Source organism: Centruroides vittatus, unplaced genomic scaffold, assembly GCF_030686945.1.
Source record: "Centruroides vittatus isolate TY-2023 unplaced genomic scaffold, ASM3068694v2 contig_1050, whole genome shotgun sequence".
NCBI classification, from domain to species: domain Eukaryota; kingdom Metazoa; phylum Arthropoda; class Arachnida; order Scorpiones; family Buthidae; genus Centruroides; species Centruroides vittatus.
Genome location: NW_027120679.1, coordinates 1,103,997 through 1,129,306, shown reverse-complemented (window position 1 = coordinate 1,129,306; position 25,310 = coordinate 1,103,997). Strand labels below are relative to the sequence as shown.

Here is a 25,310-nt window from a genome sequence, read left to right as displayed (position 1 = left end):
AATAAACATAATTAGCAATATAAATTTTAAAAACATTTAGACGGACTCATTTTTAAGATGACAATAATTTATGCAGCTCTATACTTCATTGTTCATAAAGTATATTATATGAAGCCAATTCCTTCATGGAAATACAATATTCGGAATAATCTAGTGTGCAAGAAGTACCCTTCAAAACTATAATGAAGTACACTCTTGTTTCTATATAGAATAACTAATATAATTTCGATTTTTCAACTATGATTTAGTAAGTGTAAGCTGAAAAAAAGATTTATAAAATGTGTTGCTGTGGCAACTTAATTTTTACATCTTCCCTCCACGGTCATTCTTATTCCAAATATTGGGCGAAGCACAATGTCAGCGGACACGAGAATTTTATCTCGAGGATCCAAAGAGTAAACTTTGAACTTACGAAGTACGTTTGCTAAGATTGTCTTCATCTCAAACATTGCATATTTTTGTCCTGTGGTAAAAACAATTCCATCGTAAAATATTTGGTAAAAATTACAATAAATACATCAATTACTTACCGATACAATTTCGTGGTCCTGCAGAGAAAGGCAAGAAGGCGATCGGATTACGCTTCTCACAGTTTTCTGGTAGAAATCGGTCCGGGTCAAACACTTCAGGATTTTCGAAAACAGTAGGATTGTGATGAATGGCGTGAATGCAAATAACGTAAGATGAATTCGGTGGCAAATTATATCCGTCTATAAATTATAATTTAATCTTAAATAAATGATGCAGAATTTTAACAATAAAATCAATAAAAATAATAAATATAATCACATATATAAATTCTTACATCTAGTTTAATTACAAAAGTATTATTGAGATCATCTTGTTGCATTAGGTAACTGACATCAATACTTAACATTATCGAAATGAATCGCAGAGTTTTTAAAATCGTTTCCAGCTTGAAGACCTTTTGAATCATACACATCATTCGAACAATTCACAATGGAATCGGGTATTATCATGGATTTCTAGTGCGGTATGGGTCCGAATATATCCGGGCCAGATCGTTCGTGAAAAATTTCTGATCGTTCCTACACGAACTCGAACCCGTGTTCTCAATAGACCAGAGTAAAGTTTTTATCGCTTCGGACATTTGGCCCATTCGAAGAATTCAAAAATGCTATCTTCTAATTACTTTAATCCTATTATTAGGTTGATTTTTCTCATAGGAAACTTAATTTAAAAATGATTATGATGAAATTTGTAATAAATTTCGACCAATCATCTCTGCTGATCAAATTACACAATATCCTTCAATTTCCTTCTCTCTCATTACAAACACAACCATCCACTTTATATACATCGTAATAACCCCCTTTAGTTTTTTATACAATACTGAATGGCTCACAATACGTTTTTTCTGTAAATAATTTCAGATTTTTAAACCTTACAATACGATGTAAAATTGTAAGAGTAAGGTAATCGTTTGAGTCCTTCAACTCTATTGTTTGATATCATCTATCTGAAAACTATTAATTACCTATAAGATATTACTTAATTTTAATTTAATAAATTCATTCTCTTTTACATTATCAAGACATTCAAACTAAATTTTTGATTGAAGTATGATTGATTGAATTACAATCACATTTTACAACTGGAAGTATAATAATGAAAATTTTCTAGCCTATTAAACAATTATTCTATCTTATTGAAGAATAGTAATTAAAATCTAATAGGTGAATATTAGTAGGCCTATACGAAATCAGCGAACGATTGTTATGAAAAATGGTTAGGTAAAATCGGTCTTTTCATAGGGGAATAAGGAGAAATTAGAACATGATTAAAACTTACCAACTTCTAGCGATGAAGGATTTCTTCTGAATATAAAAGGAACGGGAGGATATATTCTTAATGCTTCCTACACAAAGGAAAACTGTATTATATTATTTATAAATATAATAATATTAATACTTATAATTGACTATATTATGTTTTCTTTCAATGTGAAGGATTAATATTTTTGAACTAATGATATATATTAACGTAAAATGGTGTGTAAAAATAATACCTTAATAACACATTCCAAATATTTCATTTTTTTTAAATCGTCTGTTGTAATCTTTCTGTCGACGTCATCGCCGAAAATATGGTACAATTCTTCATACACTTTCTGTTGGAAGTTATCATGAAGGCCCAAAAAGTACAGCGTCCAACTAACGCCCATAGTAGTAGTGTCTTGACCCTGATATAAAGTAATAAAAATAACGAATTATTTTATGTCACAATTTTAAATTTTACAGTGTTCTGTCTTTACAGTAAAATACATACAGCTAGCATGATACCATCCACTTCCTCTCTGATATCTTCTTCACTCAAAGTACCGTTTTTTATGTGATGATAGAGTAACATATCTAACAACGCTCTTCTCTTTTTAATTCCAAAACCTTCTTTATTTTCTTCAAAATTATCGATGACTTTATTCTCTTTTATCTGTTTTAATATCATTTTTTTCTTTTCTCGAATCACCTATAATGTGTTTATAACACAATGCAACGTATTTGTAGAAATTCATTCATAATAAATACTACAGTAAGCATAATTATTATACAAATATATACATACATATTTGCAGACTATATTAAATAATATAATATATGCATATGAAAAAAAATGAAAGCCAAAAAATAGGTAAATTGTATAATTATTGATATCCATAAGTTCAAATGGTTATTCCTCTAATTTTCCTTTACATCTTCCAAGTAATGAATAGGGCAAGTTTATAGAAATAAAACACCTTAATTTGTTGCTGAAAAAAATATATTTGAAAACAAACGTTTTCAGCCTGGTTAACAGGCCATCATCAGGTTAATAAGGCAAGTTCATTTACATTTCACAAATTCGTTAGTTTTAGTGCAACAGAAAAATTAATCAAGTATTTGACGTCTTAACTTAATTACGATAGATATTAAGGTTTCGACTTACTTTTCTATCGAATTGATGAACAACTTCGATGCCTTTATTGAATTTTCTTCCACAGAAACTTAGATTAAAGATAGGAGAAAACCAATACCATGGTTTTGTGAACCATTGAAGAATGGAAGAGGTAATACTGTTTGGAATAAAAATATAACATATTTTTAGTAACTTTCCATGTTTAGATATACACGGAATAAGATTATCTAAACAGTCTTACATATAATACAATAAAGTATTATATAGTTTATAACAGTAGGGATTTTGAATGAATATCTGTAATAAGAGCTAATACTTTTTGCTCTCCATAATTTTCAACGTGTGTTAAGACAAACTTATTCTACGCTTATAAATAATACAGTTAATGCTTTTACTTTACTTGCTGTTATGTATACATCACAAGTGCTTTCCTTTCTTATCTTGTCAAGTTTGAATCTCCAAAGTTTTTTTTTCAAATTACGTTTTGAAACCATTTTCACCCCAAAATAGCAAAAAAAGGCAATAAATACAATGGGTATGTATGTGTACGTATGTATGGTGTTGGTGTCTATTTCGTTTAATATCTCAGGATGAGGTAAAGTTTAAGAAACGAAATTTCGCATGGTAGCTTCAGTATTGATGCTATTAAACTTTCGTGGATAAAGATTAAAATGGTGCAGAAATAAAGGTTTGGTCACATGTCATATCTCGTGTGCGGCAGACTTCATGATAATTTTAATGTTTAACGAATTAACCGTTTTACTATATTATACTAATTAAGAATATAGAAAAATTTTATAAAAAAAATCTTATAACAGATACCGCGACACACAGTTTTATTCATTTATATATAATGGTTAATAATATAAAAGTTATTTTTTGAATAAGATGTCATAACAGCCAAGAAAGTTACGCAACTGCTTGGAAGATTTTGTTAATTAGTATAAACTCTATAATCAGTCTTTATTATTATTTGATAAGATTTATTATCATTTTCGAATGCAACTAAATAATACTCAGTATTCAATTAATTAATAATTATTCAATAAACACTTTATGCAATTTGATTTATTAATTTCCAACGTTTAAACTTCTCCCAAGAGAATGTGAATGTAAAAATTACGATTTGGCATGAACTCTTAATAACCTAATTCAGGAAATAATTTATTTTCCTTACACTGTTGACTTGTATACTGTATATGTGGTTTATTTCAGGAACCAATTAACTCAACCATAAGGATTAATTGTATTTTTAATGGTATTATTTTTTTCTATGAATGTAACACTTAAATATTGAATATGTTTAATTGAAAAATCTTACACAACAGTTTTCATGTATTATTTTAGACAACTTACTCTTGAATTGCATGAGCGTAGGCATTATCCTCTTGGGATTGAGAATCGACATGTGCTCCCATGGCCGTTTCTATTAAAGTAATAAGCACATCAACTATAATAATTTTGAATAGCCGTCAAAAGTTTATGTTCCTACCTACGATTATGTCGAGAGTGCAAAGATTAACCACATCTACGATATCAAATTCACCATTTTCTGCTTGTTTCTTTAACTTCTCTACTAAAATATTCGATTGTTCATTAAATATACCTTGAAAATCTTCGAGAATTCGAAAATGGAAACTAGGAGTTATCAATTTTCTTCTATTTCTCCATTTATTGTTTGTGCTAACAAATATAATTGTTACAAAATTTTTATTTATAAATTGTCTTTAAAATGCATCTACCTTACCTTGTAAGAAGAGCATGTCCTAGCCAAGGATGAAGGATATCATAAACCCAGTCTTTATTGATGATTGTACCACTCTTTAGAATTTCCTATATATTTATATATAAACATTATGAATTACACGAAGTAAATTAAAATTTAATACGATATTAAAAAATTCTCACTACCTGAGCCGATTCTGGATGAAAAAACAAGAAGTAGTTATCTTTACCCCAAGTAATTCTTGCTAATTTTTCCTCCAAGTTCATCATACAAATTCCTGTCACATACTGAAGCATAACTTAAAAAATAAAGACAACTTAAGTAAAATTATAGAAGAAATGGAAAACATTCATTAGCCAGGCTGTAATGTTTAATTATATTATATTATAAATTAATCGTGGTCTCCAGACCCTAAGATTTCCGTATCTGGTCTCGATTTTAAGATTATGTTTTCTCTATACATCATACTTCTGATAATAGAGAAGTTGCGGCCAACGTTTTCAACGCGAAAACGTGTACGTCAGACGTTCAGCGCCGCCTTCCTATAAGTCTAGAAGTTTGACAATGGCGTTTGGAACGTCGAGCATGATTCCACTGACGTTCCAAACGCCATTGTCAAACTTATAGACTTATAGGAAGGCGGCGCTGAACGTCTGACGTACACGTTTTCGCGTTGAAAAACGTCGGCCGCAACCTCCCTAATATCCCAGTCATATCGGTCATCCATCTAATTCCGTTTTCTACGAGTAGATGAACGAAGAACAGACAAAGAAATAGAACGATGACAGTGGAAATAAACAGGTCTGCATATTAAAATTTGCAGCCCACATTTATACAATGATTGTTTTAAAAGATCAATTAGATATATCTATGGTATTTGCTGATGTTTGAACGTTTGTGTGTATACCTGTGTTTATCATATAATATACATGTAAGTACTGTAAGTACTGTACAGTACATGTATCTGTGTGTAGGCCTATAATTGTATATGCATTCAGTGGCTTTATCCACTCGTCTACATGTGTGCTAAAACTTTTAGTGGCATGAAGTGTATTTTATTAAGCGTATTAGTATGATTTTTAATAAACACGTTTCTACATTTCTGTCTTTTTAAAGGAAATCCACAATCTCTAAATTTTTCAAACTCCATTAAATTACGCAAATATTTATACATATTTAGAAACGTATTATCTACAATGTTACTTACAATAATATTTTATAGACTTTTCATTAAATAATTTAAATATTAAATGTTTCAACATTAATAATATCGCCAGAGAGAGAAGAGATAATGTATACTTACAAGAGCCACAGAGTATTTCATAATCTTGCGCTTTGTTAGGGCAGAAGAGAAAATTCCAAAGAAGTGACAAACTTGAGATCGTTGGTATCTTTTTATACAGTTTCAATTCGTTTTCAGGCTCATCCGTTTTCTTTGAAACTACAATAGACAAGTGTAATTGGTATTCATTCTTAATTTTAATTCATGCAAAATACATCTCGACCATTAATGATGGAAGACATATTTAATAAATCGAAGATTTCTACACGATTTTTATCCTATAATTAACTTTATTTGTTTAATCAGAAATTACGTTATCCTTTTATGTGAAAAAATTAAGCTTTCTTATGTGAAAACACGGATACAAACAAGGATTTATGACTGTGGTTACGCGAATGGTGTATCTGAATAGCTATAAAATATAGATACTTTTGCACGTTTTGAATTGCCGGTGGTACAAAAGTCAAACAACCATATTTTGCTAAAGTATCGGAGGGAGAGGTTTATTTTAACAAACACGAAATTTTCATGAACTAAAGATGCATTTTTCACGTGGTATGCAGTAAATACACGTTACCATTACCATCAAGCGAAGAGATCTGTATTACATAATATACAGGGGTCTGTATGTATGTAGGCCTACTACATTATAACAAATGGGACATTTGAGATATCTGGAATTTTTTATTTGTTAACCTTCAAGATTGAACCTAAGATACAAGCAATAAAAAAAAAAAAAAAATAGAGGTACTCGGCTAAAAGTGTTTTGAAAGGCTCACACAAAATCACTACAGAATTATTAAATGAAATTTCGTCTTACAAAATTCATAGATTTTTCTAGAATAATTTAATAATTGATCGATGTAATAATATGATACAATTAGAATATGAGTGCTTGCATCTTCAGTATACACAGGGCAGGTACAGTACGTGGGGTGAGAAGGCCTCGGACAGTTTTAATAGAGCGGAATTTTTGGATCACATATTGAAATTTTTATTCATTTCAAAATACAACATGTAAATAATTTACTTCGTCGTCTTATTATTTCTACATTTCTATTCTATTCATTTCTATTCTATTTATTATAACTTATCAATGTAAATACGTCAATTGGCAGTCTATTGTTTTTATTTTGGGCCTGATTGAGGGCCTGCCAGACTGGCACTGATATTTTTCAGCAAAAAAAGACAAGATAAATACTTATAAATGAACCGATAAGAATGGATTTTATTCTTAAAAAATACAGCTAGTATTGCTAGCGAGAAGTCACTTAATAAACCGCCAAGTGTTTTATTATTGTTTAAACAACTGCACCTCACTTGTTATTCTTAGTAATTAGAGACGGGTATATCGTCTGTCAAGGTCGGTTAAAGTTTATTACTTTCACAACAGGATATCAAGTGAGCTGCCTCTCACCCTCCCCCCGCCGTTAATGACAACAACGCGCTAAGTGTTTTATTACTATGTAAACAAAAACTCCTTTTCATGTCAGAAGTGAGTCAGATGTCAAGGTTATTGTTTACTTGTATCGAAAAGAATGTTGTCTTTGATATTTTTGTCAAAAACTGTTTCTTATTAATATTTTTCCTATAATTTATTTCTGACATCATTTGTAAAATTGTTTTTATAACGTTTTAAATCGATTTGTTTTAAAATATACTTTTATAAAGTGTGTGAATTAAAGTGTAAAAACGGCAATGAAAATGTCATTATTTCAAGATATATTTATTGATAATACAGTTCAATTTTGCAAAAAAATGTTTTCATATGTCTTCGTTATTATAATAACGAAGACATATGAAAACATTCGAGCAACGTTATTATAATAACGAAGACAGTTAAATTTGTTCTCCTCGTTTTAATATTGGTTATTGTTACATAAAAAACCAAGAAACATTTTGTTAATCGAGGACTCTTAGGAAGACCTTTGTGTTAAATTAACAATATTTTGAAACATTTACTTACCTCCAGATGTTGACGAAGACAAATGATTTTTCTGTTGTTTTCTTTTGTTTTTCCATTTCTTTCCTAGTGAATATATCACCAGAAGGGAAATAATAAGTAAACTTAAAAGAATTTGTAAAGTCGACAGAAACATGATTAATATTCTTCTTGCTTAGCGCTTTCTACTGTGTACGTGATAATTTTATATATATATATATAGAATACAGATGTATATATATATATATATATATATATATACATCTGTAAAACAATAAGCACGGAACAATGCCAACTAAAATCAAAGTTTCTATGACACGTGATTTACACGCGCCAATCTTTGACACTTAAACTCGCCATACAGCAAACCGGAAGTACTGCCATTATATTATTCTTGCTGGTCTATAATTTAACCTAAGATTTGAAGCGTTCACAAAATATTTTGGTTAAAACTTTATCGTAATCTAAGTATATATTGATAAGAGTTATATAATTACTGTTAGGTTTATTGTTATTTGATGAAGGAAACGATACTTGCTACACACCGTGACACACCGGGAATGGTGATTTGAGGAGCATCCTGTTCGATCAGCAGTCAGACCCGGTACACATTTGCGGTATTCTGACCGAGGACCAGCACGTCACACGAATTGTGGGGTCAACGGCTCATACCGCATTTGATACGGCGTTCCGGCAAGACAATATCTGATTGCACGTGGCACTACAACCTCTTACAAACGCGAATTGATGATCATCCTAGTTGAAACAGAGAGAAGAATAATGGGCTAAATTTCGACTATGCGGAGGATGTTGCAGGACCTACCAATTCCGCTGTGGTAATCATAGTTTGATTTGATTACATATGTGGAATATAGTCCAGATTTAGCCCTATCGAATTTTCAATTATTCGGACCTTTAAAGAAATTTTGGCGGGGAAACCAAGAGGAACTAGAAGACACTGTTCTAGACTACTTCAAGCAACTTGACAAGCAACAGTACCGTGTGGGGATGTTTAAACTAGTGTCATGCTGGGATAACTGTCTCAAGTTCACGGCCATTATGTCCAAAAAATGAACAAAAGTATGTAGTTTTTTTGTAGAATGTGTTTAGATATTTTTTAATTATAAATATTAGTATAATTTTGGCCTGAACCATTAATATCTGATTTCCCTCGTACGTTTTCTGCACTACTCAGTTGTGAAATCATAATACTGTCCAGGTGGCTTAGTAAATTGTATTCAGATATTAAAAAATACATCCATGCACATGGTAATTGCGGTGACGCATTGCAATTCCGCATATAATTTATTTAAACAAGGAAAATAAGTAACTTCATGCTCTACGCAAGTGCACTAAATATAAATTCACACGCACGCACAGTTTCACAAATATTTTATATCGAATTTTGATTTTAAAAAATTATCTTGGCTTCAAAAACCATTTTTTTAAAATTGATGGTATTAAACATTTGTCATATAATGTCCAAGAAAAATTCGCTGAGCTATTAAGTGACTCTATCTTAAAACTTGGATTTCAACAAAAATCCTTAAAACTCAAGTTTGCATCGGAAACTTCATTTTCCTACAATTTCCGAACTGGAGTTAAATGTTCTTTTGCTATTCGTACCAAATACTTATAGGATAGGACTTTTTTACTTTTAACTCTTATTAAATTTGAATATCGTTCAACGTTGAAAAATGTTGTAGATTCTTCAGGTCCAGCAGTGTCACAAATTGCATCTAAGATGAAATTTTTATGCTAAAGAAAAGCACATCTATCTCATTAAACCGCGATTTACTTTTATTAATTTTTGTATATTTAAAAAATTCCTAAAACTAGTATTTTATATATGTATGTATATTGTTCTGCTTGCAAATAAATAAAGTACTTATGAACAATGTCATCATTTTAAATATGACACCCGGCCCGAAGTCGCGAAAAAATGCTCGTAATAAAATAGGGTCATGAATGAAAAATGTTTAGGAAACAGTGTTACAGATAATACACTAGAACAACTTGAAAAAGGACTAATGCGCAGTGTCCTTTCTTTGTAAATAATAATAAAAATATAAAATAATTGAGCAAAGCTCTTCATCAATAAATTGAAGTAAAAAAAGTTTTAAAAAATGTATATAGTAAATAACTTATTGTATTTCGATTTCGTTCTAAGAGTTTTTATCTTCGATTGTCATGTATTTGACAAATGTCGAATTTGTTGTCAAAATTATTATCTGTCATAAATAAAAACTCAGAACAATTACAAGGAAAGTTATGAAAATGTAATGTGTTTTAAAGTAAAGCTTTATTTGTGTCAAGGTTATGATTGTAATAACAATTTATTTGTCCAATACGAAACTTATCAATAGGATCTTGAAGGATAACAAAAGAATGAAAAGAAATAAATGTGCTGTTTTCTGGAATTTAATTATTTCTCTTTGCATTTAACTTTGTTTTGTTCAAATCAAACAATCATCCATTAACTCCACTGCGATAATTAGCATTCATTGGAAAGGAAATTTCTGAAATTATATTTGTAAATTACTGGTTAAAATTTTTAAATAAATAAATAAATATATAAATTTATCTATATTTATTTATTAATATATGTAAATTTCAAATACACCTTGCTTATCTCTCAAAACTTCCCTACCCTCTCACTAATAATGTTTTCGGCTAAGCTGCGAGCCAAAAACATCTACCACCGTCTTCATCTCTTCGTCAGACGTGAATCTTCCTTTTCGTAGAGCTTCATTAAAGGTAACAAACATGTGATAGTTCAATTGAGCGCGAACAAGTCAAATGAGAAGTTACCTCCAACACCTCAAAAAAGAGTTTTTCGGGAGTAACGACAGTGTTGTCGAAGCTTTGCAGATGCACATTATCATGAAACAAAACAATGTTGCTACATATTATTTCTTTGAACTTTTGCATAAAATATATAAATTATTAAATCTGAGTAATTTTCGATTTGTACAGAAACTCTCATTCCTGCGTGAGTTTTGCCCAAAAATCTTCATATAGTTTTACTATTATTATTATAAAAGTGGTTTCTCACATATAAAGGATTTAGTAAATAAAATTAGAGTAATTGTACAAAAGTTGATCAACTGTAATAAAAGTGAAATAATTTTTAATATTAAATGTGTTCAACTTAATTAATTGATTATATTTCGATTATTTTCTAAACTTGTTTTCTGTGAATTTGCTTTGTTTGATTAGGGTGGAATATGTACAAAAATTACTGCAGTTTTTCTAAAAGTAAAGCTTTCTTATCAAAACGATCAAGGAAAATAATTGATCAAAACGATTAAAAAAAAACAATTAGAAAACTGAAGGTGATTTATTGTATATGAGATTATTATTCCTTTTATTTCGTAAAGTTGCCAGCAATTTGTTTAACGCCTGTGGCCATTCTAACTTCTATTTCATTGATTACGAACAATTATCGTTAGAAAAGGAAATTTCCACTCAGTAATTATCATTTTTCTAACTTAATGTTCACAAAATGAATTTAACTTAACAGTGCTATAGTCGCGTGATTATGCCACCTCCCCTTTATCGCGCGGCATCTAACAAAATCCATTTTTTATCTTTAAATTGTAAAACTTTGGCTTCGCTTCAAAAATTATTATTACATCTTTGTTTTCTTTATTTTTTCTACTTTTAAACAGTGTAAAATATTTTCTTATTGACACAAATGCTTTATTTGCGTCGAATTTAATGTAATTTGATACGTAAAACGCAAAAAATAAACATATCAAATTTCAACTCGCCGTAATTTCTCTCATGTTTCACCGATCGCCATCGGGTTTGTTTGTAAATGGGGAAGAAATATGACACTTTCAAGTGAAGTCAGTAAAAATTTCGTACTACTGCGAAAAAATTTGTCAATATACCTCGATATACCCCCTCTCGCAAAAGTCAATAAACGTTGATTGTTTTATGACCCTATTTTCAAATGCTTCTTTCTGACTTGTAAAGACCAATTGAGAAAGTTATTATTTTGTTTTACTCATATGAATGTTGTATTTAAGATTTAACAGATATTTTCTTTATATTTCTACACATAAATTTTATTTTTAATTTTGAATATGAAATAGTCGTGTGTTAGGCTTAACTCGATCATCTAATATAAAACTTGACATCGCTCGAAATATTATTTAATCCATCAAAATTCTTTGTTGATAGTATAGATATAAATGTTTTCTTTGCATGAAATGAAGCAATCAAAAAAATAATGTGTGGACCATCGAAAATTCGGCAATTTACGACATGATGTCAAATGCGTAAATTCATCTATTTATAACTAAAAATATTCTTGAAATTTCACCAAAAAAATGCATTTGTAACAATACCTATATGAAATTCTTACGCAAGAAAAAAAAAATTGTACAATTAGCGCAATTTGTATTAAAGATATTAATTTTGAAAATTTTTGTCGCTGTTATTTCTCGCGCGGACAAACGCGATTTCTCGCAGAGTATAATAAGACATCGCTGAGTTTAGTAATAAATCTCGATATCTCGGTTCAAAATCAAGCTAAAATGAATCTTTTTAGTAAAAAAAAAGTAAAATTGTTGAGAAAAAAGTATTGACAGCGAAAAAGATGCTCGTGATGGTCGCGATCAACGATAGCGATTATCGCGAACTCGTTTTTTTCCCAATTTGTTACTACCGCGCATAGTTGCGAAGCTTGTTAGAAGCCAACACTTTTTGAAATTTATTTCTGAGTAAACTCGGCGCGCAATAAAAATGTTATTTATTGCTTTTTTGCAGTTTGAAAAGGTTAGAGAACTTAAATTTTTTGAAATTTTTTGAAAAATTTCAGCAAAAATGCCACGAAAATAACCATCACAAAGCTTCTCACAGAAGCCAGGCGACTATAAAAGGGAAAATAAAGTGAATAAATCTCGGAAATTTATTGTTATTATTTATTTGCTATAAGTATATCAAAAAACATGTAAAATCAATTAATTGAATTACAATATTCCGATAAGACGATAAAAAAAATATTATCTGTTAAAATGAGTCATTTGAGATGATTTGAAAACATTTCAATGCATTATGAACAAATGTAGATTGCAGTTGTTCCTACTTACAGAACTTATTACTATATTGTTTATGCAGGGTGTTTAATTTAACTTTAGACTGAAATATTTCGAGAAATACGTTTCCTACGAAAAAGGATAACAGTTAAAAAAAATTACGTGTATGTAACAAGTTCAATTATTTTAATCTACCGTTGTTACTGTTATCACGAAGTGTAAAGGAGGTCAAATCGGAAAGAGAATGTTGAGTTCAAATTTCATACTATAAAAAGTTTGGTACAGATCGGGCAAAAGGTTAAGAACAGAGGGGCACACATATTTTATTAGCTATATATATATAGTTCCGAAAAACCGTTTGGTCGGAATAGATTGGCAATGAATAAAAGTCGATATCTCACCAACAAATAAACGGAACACGATGAAATTTAATACGTACGTCGGTACGAAAAGATATCAGATAACGATAATCCCATACTTTGTCTGAATGACGCGTATATCTTTAGTCTTATAATAAAATGGAAAATGGGATAGACAGAAGGTGTTCCCTCTGTGAATTCCACACACTTTCGAAACAATAGAAAAACTGCGCACAGTCGCTAGTATCTAATAATTATAACTTTCTTCTGTTAATTTATTGTAGATACATTTCTTGTAGATCCTTGCAGATGTCGATGCTAAGAGTAATGTGTAATCTGTTATTTATTGTTATTATCCGGAAAATCTTTATTTTATTTTTCGAGTTTTTGAGTGAATCGCCCTCTTGTTGTTGTACCGGATTCAAAAGGGATCCAACCCGTACTTCCTGAATGATTTATGAGTTTAAAGCTATAAGGATTATTTTATTGTGCAAATATGTTGGTATCGTGATATAATCCATTTTCATAGTACACACCATCATTAAAACACGTGCATTGTTTTAGGGCTAAAGTTAAGGTGAAATTAAGTAAATTTTCGATGTTTATTTAAAAATCATTACTGATGTCTGCTTTTTAAGCCAGAATTAATTTCTGTATATGAAACACATGTAATAAAATAAATTTAAGATTAAATAGCAATAAATCATTCAGGAAATTCACGTATATTAACGTTTTAATAACATAAAAATATTATAAAACGCATCATCTGGCACGATTAATAATATGCAAATTATTACAATCAAACTCAAAAAAATTATTACGGTCGAAAATATTCTTTAATAAGTAAAAGAAAAAGTAATCTTTAAAAGTAATGTTGAAGAAGTTTCCAATAAAGATGAAATTTATACTTTCATTAATTGTCTTCCTCATGAAAAATTTTTCTTCAAATATAGCAGACATTAAAAAGATTAATTGTTCAAAAATTAGAATTTAGAAGCCAATCGAATGAAGTTTGCATGAAAGTATTCCGATTGGAAAATCCCTTTTTATAATTTTGAAAAAACAAAATGGATTAGATAACAATCAGTATTGAATATTCGCAGGTAATTGTCAACTTGGTGGTGTATCGGGATCAGGACATTTCTTTTTATCTGTTATCATCTTTAATGTTTTTTTTCTAATGTCGACAAGAATTTCGGCTGCTCTTAACACTTCTGGGTCTGTTTCATCCGTTTCCTGCAATAATGAATATTCTTTAATAAATTATTAATTTCATACTTAGGAATAAATATGTCAATCGAATAAATATTAATGTTCAAAGCAAATAAAATTAATTATGTCGTTTATTAATGGAACCTCGACACGTTTTCAATAACAAAACCAATTTCTAGTTAACAGTATTTGTGCATCTTTGTTATTAATGAATTTTCTTATCATTGTATAATATTCATATTTTCCATGTGTATAATAAGTGTACAGCAATTTACCATCTTCGAAGATTTTTCATAAAATTGTGAAAAATTCGATTACACGAACAATAAATTTACTTTCCTTCTTTCAAATGTGTATTTTTATAAAATTTATTTTTAACGAAAATCTTCGATTTTAAACAATTATGAATACAGAACTAAATCTTATGTTAATTCCTAAATAAAATACTGTAATATTCAACATAATTAAAAATTTATATTACCCCATGTTAAATTAAATATTTACAAGCAACAGTGAATTTAAAGCAGAATACAATAAATAAATACCATTGATGTAGATGAAGCTTTATCAATATGTGTCTGTTTATGTAGACACCATTCTTCCTTGGAGTTTGCAGTGAAGCGACATTGAGGACATTGCCATAATGTTTCAGAAGATTGCGAAGTTATTTCTTTTTCGTTCCTGTTAAGATGCTCTTTTTGCATTGATTCTGTGGTCGACATTTCAGAAAAGTGCTCATGAGTCTGTTTAGAGATTTCACAAGTCTTCGCTTCTTTTCTAATTTGCTAAACAATTGAAAAAAAATGTTAACTGTTCAAATTCGTGTACACCTTTCTGTGCTGCTTTTTATATTAAATTGAATTTTAATAGCAGAATTTCAGCAAACAATGATACACAAACTCTCCTTACATGACTAGGTTTATTCAAATGATTAGCGAAAATAAATATTTTTGAAATAAGTGTAATTTCCGTGTAACTAAACAAGAGAAATTGCAATCACCCGATAGAAATTATTTAATATAAAATACAGTGGAACCTCGCTTAACGAGCATAATTCGTTCCAGAGTCTTACTCGTAAAGTGAAACACTCGTTAAGCGAAACAATTTTTTTCGTAGAAATTAATGTAAAATAATACGTTCCACGCTGAAAAAATGCTCAAATGTTTCATGTATAACGTTTATTTTAAAAAATGTACAATAAACACTGTTAAGGAGCGTGAATCATCATAATCTTTTCTTCTAGAGCAGAATGAAGCATCCTGGAATGAGAATTAGATTTTCAACAAAAATATAAAAAAAATCACAGCTAATATGTTTGTTAAACACTCGAAAACGATATGCCAAATTCTTGGTTTATGTAAAGACTATAATTAAATATTAGAAATTAATTAATTTCACTATAGATAGGCAGTTATGTTCCCATCTCGTATTATATGAAATTATTATAAATAGTTAATTTTTAATTTGACATTTCTAAAATTTAATTTCGAATCGGTCATAAAATTTAATGACCCAAGAATTTGGCATATCGTTAGGCGTGTTTATTATATAACGAGCTACGGTTGTTGATGTTTATATGCGTAAATCACAAGTTTGGAAAAATATATGATCACAAGCGACACTAACATGCTGGCGAAACGAGTGCACAGGCTGATGGAGCATGCCGCATGCGCACAGTTCGAGACTTCCTCTCTCCTCATCACTCGTTACGCGAAAAATCGCTCGTTGAGCGAAGTTTCACTGTTTTTAAATAACTATGTGGATCTTACCTATCCTGAACTATTCAAAAATAAACAGAAATATGACAAATCAGTCGAATACAGTAGAGATACGTTAATCGGAACATCGGTAATCTGAATCGCCGGTAATCGTAACGATTTTCAGACGGACTGTGTCGTGATGAATCGAACGTTTTTGATAATAAATTTACTTCTAAAGTATAATTTTCATGTTTTTATATTTTTCAATATATTTATTTTGTTTGTACAAAATGCAGAAATAATTTTTAACGATACGATAGCCTCGATTATTATTATGAAAATTTTCGTCAGGCTTAAAATCGACGAAAATTCAACACGAAGCGACACGCAACGAAGAAAAATTTGAACATCGGACAGATTAATGTATTTTTTCGTAAATAATCGGTAATCGGAACAAATCACTAATCTGAACAACCCCAGTCTCCAATTGATTCCGATTAACGACTCTCTACTGTATTGTAAAAGTGTATATTCATGTCAAGCACAACGTTATTATAAGAGAATATATTTGAAAAAGATTGTTTCGTTATACACATGTGTACAATTAGAGAACTTTCTAAACGTAAACACTTGTATGTGTTACTGTCATAAATCATAACATATTCATAAACTATTATTTATCAAATGATTAAAATATGATATACTTCTTCAGGTATACTTTTATTTACCTGAGACGAAGATTGTTTTTCTTGAGTTGAATGAAATATTTGTTTGTGATTATTTAAATTCCATCGATGTTTAAATGTCTTAAAGCAATAATCACACTGGAACGGCTTTTCCCCGGTGTGACTTCTCTCGTGACGTTTTAAATGAGCTAGGGATGCACAAATTTTCGCGCAAAACTTGCATCGATACTTTTCCAAATTCTGATATCTCGGTGGTAGCTAACCCAAGAAATTATTTTAAAAACTGTACTAATTTCACATATAATAAAAACGGTTTATATAACATATAAAAATATAATTAGTATGCATTCATTTATACACAAATTAGTAGAAAAATTAGTGTTAAGTTAATGTAATTTTAATGGTTGTTTTTAAATTAAACGAAAAACAATAAAAATGTCGGACAAACAAGAGTAATCTGAACACTTGCGAAAGTAAATTGTTATAATAAAATAATAGTAATTAGAAATTTCGAATTTCTTTTTAAGTGTTTATATTATTCGTTTTTACTATTCTAGTTTAAATTCTCTTATAAAAAATTTTCTAAATACGTACTTTTTCAGTAGAATGCAATTCTTTTAAATGTGATAACATATGCCTGTTCAAAGACTCTTCCCATAAAGTAGAATAACCACAATGGCTACATTTATAAATTTGTTCTCTTGTATGTATATTTTTGTGTCTTTTTAAATTTGGTTCATGTGTTGTAGATTAGCCGCATTCGTCACATTTAAATTTCTTTTCATTTGTATGTAATAACTTGTGAGTTTTCAAATTGTAGACCGAAGTAAACTGTTTTCGACACACTTCGCAAGTCAATATTTTGCAGTTGGGATATTCTTTTAGATGTTCGTCGAATTGTTCTTCGTTTATAAATTGATTTTTGCAAATTCTGCATTCGGTGCTCGTGTTTCTATCACTTGAAGTGGACTCCTATTAAATAAAATACATCAATATAATTACATATATTTATATTATTCATTTTAGAAAAACAAAATCGATAGAAATTTTTTGGTGTGTAATAATTTTGGTTAGATTTTCTGTTTTCCATCGTTAAAAGTATAATATTTATAAATACGAAACGTCTTTTGTTTCTCATACACAATACAGGGCAACTTAACGATCACTTGGCTTGCTTTCATCTTTTTTCTAGTTTATACGCTTATACATCTCACGTTTCGAGCCTAATACGCCTCTCCTCAATCAACTTTATATCACGGATTCTGCGAACTGAACGTGGTTTCACGTATACGCAACACGTATGTAACTTACATGCATACTCTAGCATGTCTTGAATAATCCATTTCTTGTCTTTCACGGTTAAACCATAAAAAGAAGGAGTATAATAGTATAATAGTATATATGTATAATAGTAGTGTTAACAATGTTAACACTACTATTATATATATTATACATCCTGTTATAAGCTTGCATTTCTTTATTTCATAAAATTTTTAACCAATTTTGTTTTACTTTTACACTTCGATATTTATTTATAATATTTCGGTTTTTGAAATTTTCAACACTTTCTGTAAACTTTCTGTTATGTTTCTAACTCTTTATATAAAATTTTTATACTATTTTGGTCGATGTTACAATTGATTGTTGTACAATGATCATAAAATGCTGAGTTAAGTTTGCTACGTGTTCTTTAAGTCTTGTTTTCATCTGTTTTTTCGTTTCTCCTATATAAACTTTATTAGTACTGCTGTACACGGAATTTGGTAAACTATATTCCTTATTTTTAGTATTGATTGTTTTCTTTCTTTTGTGGATAGTCTAGCTTTAATCCTGGCACTAACTTTTCATAGTTTGGTGCTAATTTTATATTAATTTTCTGTGTTTTCTTATTTATTTTGTTATATAATCCTCTAATGTATATAAAATTACATATTTGACTTTTAAATTTTCTTTTTTACCTACAGTAATCTTTGGATTGTCAATTTCCTCTTCCTTTGTGTTAAATAGTCGTTTTGGATATCCCTCTAACAGAAACTTCTTTTTGAGATTCGATATACTTTTTTGTGTATTAATTAATGTACTGGTTCTATTTTTAATTTTGTTGTATTTCATGTTAAAGGTATTCTTCTTTACACATAAAGGTATGTTGGAATTAAACTTTATAGTTGTATATATTGCACATGGTTTCCTATAAATTTCGAACTTAATTTCAGTTTTTTCTGTTTTATTGTAATGTCTAGATAACTTAACTCAAGCTTAATATTGTCTTCTGTTTCGATTTTAAATTGTAATATTTTACTTATATTATTTATTAACCTGTTTATTTTAGGTGTACGTTCATTTTCCTCGTTGAGTAGGAAACCATTTTTGTTTATAATCTAGCTCTTTCAACTTTTGTAACGTCGTAATTCGCTTTTTTAATTCTGAGAATATAACTTCTTTTGGGTTTATTGGCAACTCTGAATTTCGGATTTTCCACTATTTCAAGTTTTTTTTATTTTAATCTATTTTTTAGTACAATACTTAAAATAAAATACTCCTCTTTTTATGATTCAACCGTGAAAGACAAAAAAATGGATTATTCAAGACTTGCCAGAGTATGCATGTAGTACTCTGGCATCTTAATACGTGTTGCGTATATGTGAAACCTCGTTCAGTTTGCAGAAATCCGTGATATAAAGTTGACTGAAGGAGAAGCGTATTAGGCCCGAAACGCGAAGATGTATAAGCGTATCAACTAAAATAAAGATGAAAGAAAGCAAAGTGATCGTTAAGTTGCACTGTATTGTGTATGAGAAACAATAGAAACAGAACACGACACGGTTTCAGGTTATCAAAACAAAACGTCTTTTTAAAGTAGAAGCATTTTTAACAATGACACTTACTATATTTACTCGAATTTTGACAATTTCTGATTTGAAACGATGACAAATTTTGCCCGATTATTGTCAGAACTTATTATTAATATTGCATTGTTTAATAAAATATTGTTTATTCGTTTATCAATAAAAACAGCAATGAAATTAGTTTGGAAAAAATGAAGTCGAAAAAAACATGAAGAAACACGAAAAAGTTTTTTCAAATGTATTGTATAGTGTAGCATCTATTACGTTGAATAAAAACCTACGTAAGCATTTGCTGAACATATTTTATAATGTCTATAGTAAAATACTGTACCGGTAGAACATATAAACGGAAGTTGTGTAAGTATCGAGGTGAATCGAAATGTTTATGCAGATAAGAAATAGAAATTTTGATCATCATTTCACAATAATCTATTAATATTTATTGTCAATAATTACCTTGTTAATACGATAGTTTTTATACATTACTTGAATGTGTAATAATAATTGTATTTTATAATTTTTACAGTTTAATATACAGTAAATGCGCGGATACTATAGATTACTATCTATGGAATTTCGGGACTTTGAGTATATATCTGAACTGAGAGGACCGAGACGAGTTCAACGATACCCTACTTTTGGACTGGAGACGAAAATTAAGAAAGTTATCATAGTTTGTAAGTTATCATACATTTTTAATTCTTTCAAACAGACGGCACCGTAGTTGCTAGTTCTGCCATCTCGCGGTAAAGTCTGAGGGGTAGAGACGCGGTAGAGACTGAGGGGCCTCAACCCCCGAGATTGACTAGCGAGGATGTGCAAAAAGGACTTAACTCGAACTGTAGACGATCAGTGTGCTCATGGATCAACATCAGTTACTGTTGAAGGTATATATGGCCGACTTGCCGGACTGCCTGTTAAACACGCGGTAGGCTTAGCGGGAGAGAGCAACGCGACATCCGATCATCGCGCGATCGCCGAAAAAAGTATGATAACTTTCTTATTTTTTGCCTCCGGCCCAAAAGTAAGGTACCGTTGAACTCGTCTCGGTCCCCTCAGTTCAGATATATACTCAAAGTTCCGAAATTTGATAGATAGTACACCGGTAAAGGCTTTGTCAGTATCCACTAAAGTTTCTCATTTCCCGGTTTTTTGCTTGTTCCGGGATTCCGGGATAAAAGTGAACTGTTTCCCGGGATCCCGGGAAATCCCGGGACAACATTAATTATTTTTAGGATATACAAAATATCATGAAATCAAATGATATAATTATTTTTCTTGTTTAAAGTAATTTAATATGTTCTGTAACCTCCAAAATCATATTATTAATGCTGTGTAAGATATATATTAAAAATTACCTTTGAATTACGTAGAAATTTTCACAAATAGAAAAAATTTATTAAAGTTTGCTGGAAAGTGCATACAACAACAAAATGCTTTGAATTGAGTTTAAAATAAAAAAAATGAACTTAGAGCAAATTTCTAAGTTATAAGGTAATTTTCGTTATTTAAATAAAATATAATACAAAATATTGTGAATTTTTATGAGATTTTAAGATGATTTTTTAAAAAGCAAAGATGGTCAATACAGTAGGCCTACTCTGATTACTCAATCCAATTCTTATTTTAGTAATGAAAAGTCTTGCTACCGAGAAACCCACTTCTGATTCAATTGATGTGTTTGGAATCCTGTTTAATGCATTTAAGAGAAGACAAAAATTATTTGTTTTTCACCAGTATCCTGAAAGATTTTTAGTTCGTTTTCGAGATTGAAGTACTTCTTTTGTTCTCTAGTATTCTCGATTTGTCTACATCGACTGCTTTAATAGAAACATCATAGCCCAATAATTCGGCAGTTCTCTTGTCTTTAATAATCAGGTTATGAAGAAAAACTTCATACTTGCAGACAGTGCTAGATTTAACAACCAGGGGGTCTTGCGCACAAATACGGTGGGGACCTCCTTTAAGAGTAGGCAAATTTGATGATTTAGAAAATTTACACAAAATACTGTACTTTCAATTAGATTTCAACTAACAAGTTGTAAATTTCATTTAAAAATAAGGTTATTGTGAACATACATATATTTTATTGTGTAAAACTAATTATTTTAATTTAACTGAAAAATACCTGTGTGAAATTTTTTCCCGAAATTTTCCGATGTTTCATAGGTTTTTCCCCAGGTTTGGTTTTCTCTGCCTGTGGCCCTCGTGATTAGGCCACACTAGGCTGTCGCAGTAGTTTTGTGGGGTCCCCTATTTTGTGAGGGCCCTGGGCTCAAGCCCCAAATGCCCTTATGTAAATCCGGCCTTGCTTGCAGACTTCGTACTCGTTTGTATCCTGGCCCAATTTGCACAACATGGCGTTACGCAGTTATCGAGGCTACTGGGCACGGTTAAAAATTAAGACAACGTAAGCACAATTATTACAGGTATTACAGGTAAAGAATTTTGAGTCCTGCCACAAATAAGCAACATATTGATTATTAATCATTTGTGACGTGCCATAACGAGTAAAAATTACAAAAATCTAATAAGTAGGTTTAAAATTAATAAATACAAATGTATACAGACAGTTTATCAGTTAACTATACTTTCTATTTGCAAAATTTCCCCAACCTTAACACAAAATAAGAAAAAAGTGAATTTTTAAGAAATTTGCGAGATTTCCCGGGATAAGAAAAATTTCCCGGGTTTAAAAAAAAACCACCGGAATCCCGTTTTGAAAAACCCTAGTATCCACGTTTTTGATTATTTTTGTGTTTTAGGAAACAACAAATGTAAAAAAAAAAAAAATATTTCGTGAATCAATTGTTTAAATTTTGTACTGTACAAATATTATATACTTTATGTATGAACTACATAATCCGCTATTAATTGCTATTAAATTCATTGAAACAATATTCAAAAACATAACAATATGTAAAGTTATATTTGTGATTTTTAATAACCATTTTTCCATCGAACACCCAATCGACCTCCTAACCGCAACTATCCCCTAATAATGTTATATCGACCACTTTGGCGATCCCTGGTCTAGTGTAAATTTTCGACCGAATCGGTGCAGATAATTCGATGGAAAGCTGACAAACCCATTTTTCAAGATAATTAGAAACAAGATTTTTGCTTTATTCTCTCTAATTGAGAAAAAAGGAAAATAAAAGTAGCATTTGAATTGCGTTCTTTTTGTTTCATAACAAGCGTATGGAATAATTACGAAATTTAATTCTTCCCGAATATAATGTTAGTAGATGTCCATCGTTATTTCTACGCAATTCTTATTTAACACATCAAGTCTGCTCTACAAAATTACACGTTGAGAATCCATTATCCGAAATCCCTAACGCTGATAAACCTCGAAAATCGGAAAGTTTTTCGAGTGCTGACGTTACAAATTAAACTTTCAAAAAACCGAGGTAAAAACGTTATCGTGTCCTGCCCGTATGGATTGTCTACCCACTCGGCTGTTATGCTTTAATTAGAAATATACAGTGTATACAAGGCTTTGTCGTACTCCTGCAGTGTATACAAGAATTTATCGTAATCCTTCAGACAAGCGTACTCCTGCAGTTCAGTCCTAATTTTTAACATTCGTTTATCAAAATACGTTTAAAATCTAAACAAATATGCGTTTTTTTCGAATTATAGCCAATCATATTCAGTTTCATCTGTCAACGCATAATCTACATAACGTAATCACACCCGTTTATCTCTACAATCAAAATGTTTCTAAGGTAAGCAGTGAAATTCTATTGTTCATTTATTGGCTAGATGATATTAACGCCACTAAGTAACCGTTGTGTTGCTACTCCCTTCATTACCAGGTTAATACAGACCATACTAGCATAGTTTATTTATTTATTTTTTCTTTTAAATTGATAAGTTCCCAATAAGGATATGTTTATATAATGTTGGCAAGTTATATAATGTCTTTAATATTAGAAAACCGATTATATCGCTTTCCAAAACAAAAAGAAAGGTAGATATTAGTGTGGGAATCCGGGGTTAAGAAAGAATTGTTTCTTACCTGTGTTTGGCGTCAGATCCGAAAGATCTGCACACAGTGTCACTGGATGGGATTATAATAATATTTTATTTGTGAACAGGAAGTTATTGTGATCTTCCTGTAGATTTTTCTTGACACCAGCCTAATTAATGCGTTAGGCAAGCGAAATAATAATTTTATACTTTAGTCCGAGGCAAAGGATTCGTGGATTCGCGAAAAGACTTTGTCTGATATTTGAAATCAAAAACAAGATCATTTTAATCGAAATAAGATAAAATTTAATGAAAACAAATTAAAATATAATACAAATATGCGATCATTCATAAAGAAGTTTTAAAGTCCCTATCTGGACGCCAGGGAGAGAGGGAGAGAGAGTTTACATCAATAAAAACTTACTACCTCCGTTGACAAATTGTTGCACGTGTGGCAGATGAAAATAATATTCGCGTGTTGTCGGACTTCTTCTCTTCTGTTGGCAAATTGGGGTGAAATTCGGCAGACGTCGGCTTGGAGAGAATGTGGAGCGGTGAAGGATTTTTTGGGGATGGAGCACAAAGTAAAGAGTCAACTCGTCAACTGCCAAAACTCCCCGACTGGTGGGAAATCGCTCTTTTTATGCGTAGGTTTCTTCCAATATAAATTTGGGATATATATCAGCTGACTGGACATGCTAATGAGTTAAACATCCAGATGTTTCTTAAAATTTGAGATAATTCCTTGTGAACAGAAATTCGATTTCCGTCTTTGCCAGAAAAGTGACAAAAGTGTCATCTTTCCGATCGGAAAAATAAGTCAACAAAATAACGTACAACAATTAATTTAAGTTAATTGTTTGAAAAGAAAGTGTTTTTGTTATATTTCACAAGTGAAAATAGTTTGGATTATGGCCCGAATTATTGCCGTTTTCTACATTGATTACTAAAACCAAGTTTCTGTAATAAGTTTTATAACTCACAAAAGATAGCGAAGTTAAAATTTATATTTCATTTAATAATTAAATTTGCGTACATTCCTTTAATATAATTATAAATCAATTGGGCAATACAATTAATAAAATTACAATTAAATAAAATTCTGGAATGCGGGATTATTAAACAACTAGGAAATAAGCCCGGCGTTGCTCGGGCAAAAAGTAACGATAGCGAAGATTAAGGTTATTACATTATAGCCAATCTTACCCGTTTTCACAAAATGCAAGAATTAGTCCCCCTGTTTCCAGACTAATTAGAGAGCTTTCAGATGGGTCTAAGGGTGCGACTATGCAGACGCGAATTTAGTAGCGAGCGAGAGGTTGCGAGCGATATAGTTCTCGCAAAGGAGAACCATGCACAAGCGAGAAGCGAGAAATCTCGCTGGCGAGAGCGAATTTCTGGTTCTCGCACATATCTGACAGGTTTTGATATTTCTCGCGTCTCGCCAGTTCTCGCTGAACGGTGCGCATGCGCCTTCGTAAAGGAGTACAAAATGGCTTCTTCCAGTGAGCAAGACGGCGGACCAGCCATAAAAGAAAAATTGATAAATAACGTTTATTTACACCCAGAAATATGGGATAAACGACTTCCTGATCACAGGAATCGAAACGTTTTATATGCAAAG

At 30.5% G+C, this 25,310-nt stretch overlaps 2 protein-coding genes across 2 annotated transcripts; both read right to left on the bottom strand.

Moving 5' to 3' along the window:
• Nucleotides 1-264: 264 nt before the first annotated feature.
• LOC136970846 (cytochrome P450 4c3-like) lies at nucleotides 265-6,051 on the bottom strand. Its single transcript, XM_067265322.1, has 11 exons — nucleotides 5,943-6,051; nucleotides 4,825-4,937; nucleotides 4,661-4,746; nucleotides 4,406-4,596; nucleotides 4,270-4,339; nucleotides 2,944-3,070; nucleotides 2,290-2,487; nucleotides 2,030-2,203; nucleotides 1,813-1,879; nucleotides 531-710; nucleotides 265-463 (listed from the first exon to the last, which is right to left on the bottom strand). The coding sequence occupies exons 2-11, from the start codon at nucleotides 4,933-4,935 to the stop codon at nucleotides 297-299; spliced, it is 1,371 nt and encodes a 456-aa protein (XP_067121423.1). The 5' UTR covers nucleotides 4,936-4,937; nucleotides 5,943-6,051; the 3' UTR covers nucleotides 265-296.
• An 8,326-nt stretch (nucleotides 6,052-14,377) lies between these two features.
• LOC136971249 (zinc finger protein 39-like) lies at nucleotides 14,378-18,182 on the bottom strand. Its single transcript, XM_067265719.1, has 6 exons — nucleotides 18,177-18,182; nucleotides 17,665-17,837; nucleotides 17,460-17,544; nucleotides 16,908-17,123; nucleotides 15,025-15,264; nucleotides 14,378-14,503 (listed from the first exon to the last, which is right to left on the bottom strand). The coding sequence occupies exons 1-6, from the start codon at nucleotides 18,180-18,182 to the stop codon at nucleotides 14,378-14,380; spliced, it is 846 nt and encodes a 281-aa protein (XP_067121820.1).
• Between the last annotated feature and the right edge of the window lie 7,128 nt (nucleotides 18,183-25,310).

Bases quoted from the DNA above. Each gene is read 5' to 3' on its own strand.
- LOC136970846 (XM_067265322.1), bottom strand. From the start codon at position 4,935: ATGCTTCAGTATGTGACAGGAATTTGTATGATGAACTTGGAGGAAAAA. The intron at 4,747-4,824 runs GTAGTGAGAATT...ATAAATATATAG, and splicing joins TTCATCCAGAATCGGCTCAG to GAAATTCTAAAGAGTGGTAC. The intron at 464-530 runs GTAAGTAATTGA...TTTTTACCACAG, and splicing joins AGGACCACGAAATTGTATCG to GACAAAAATATGCAATGTTT.
- LOC136971249 (XM_067265719.1), bottom strand. The intron at 17,545-17,664 runs GTTATTACATAC...TTATAAATGTAG, and splicing joins TACAATTTGAAAACTCACAA to CCATTGTGGTTATTCTACTT. The intron at 15,265-16,907 runs GTAAATAAAAGT...TCAATTGTTTAG, and splicing joins AAAAACAATCTTCGTCTCAG to CAAATTAGAAAAGAAGCGAA.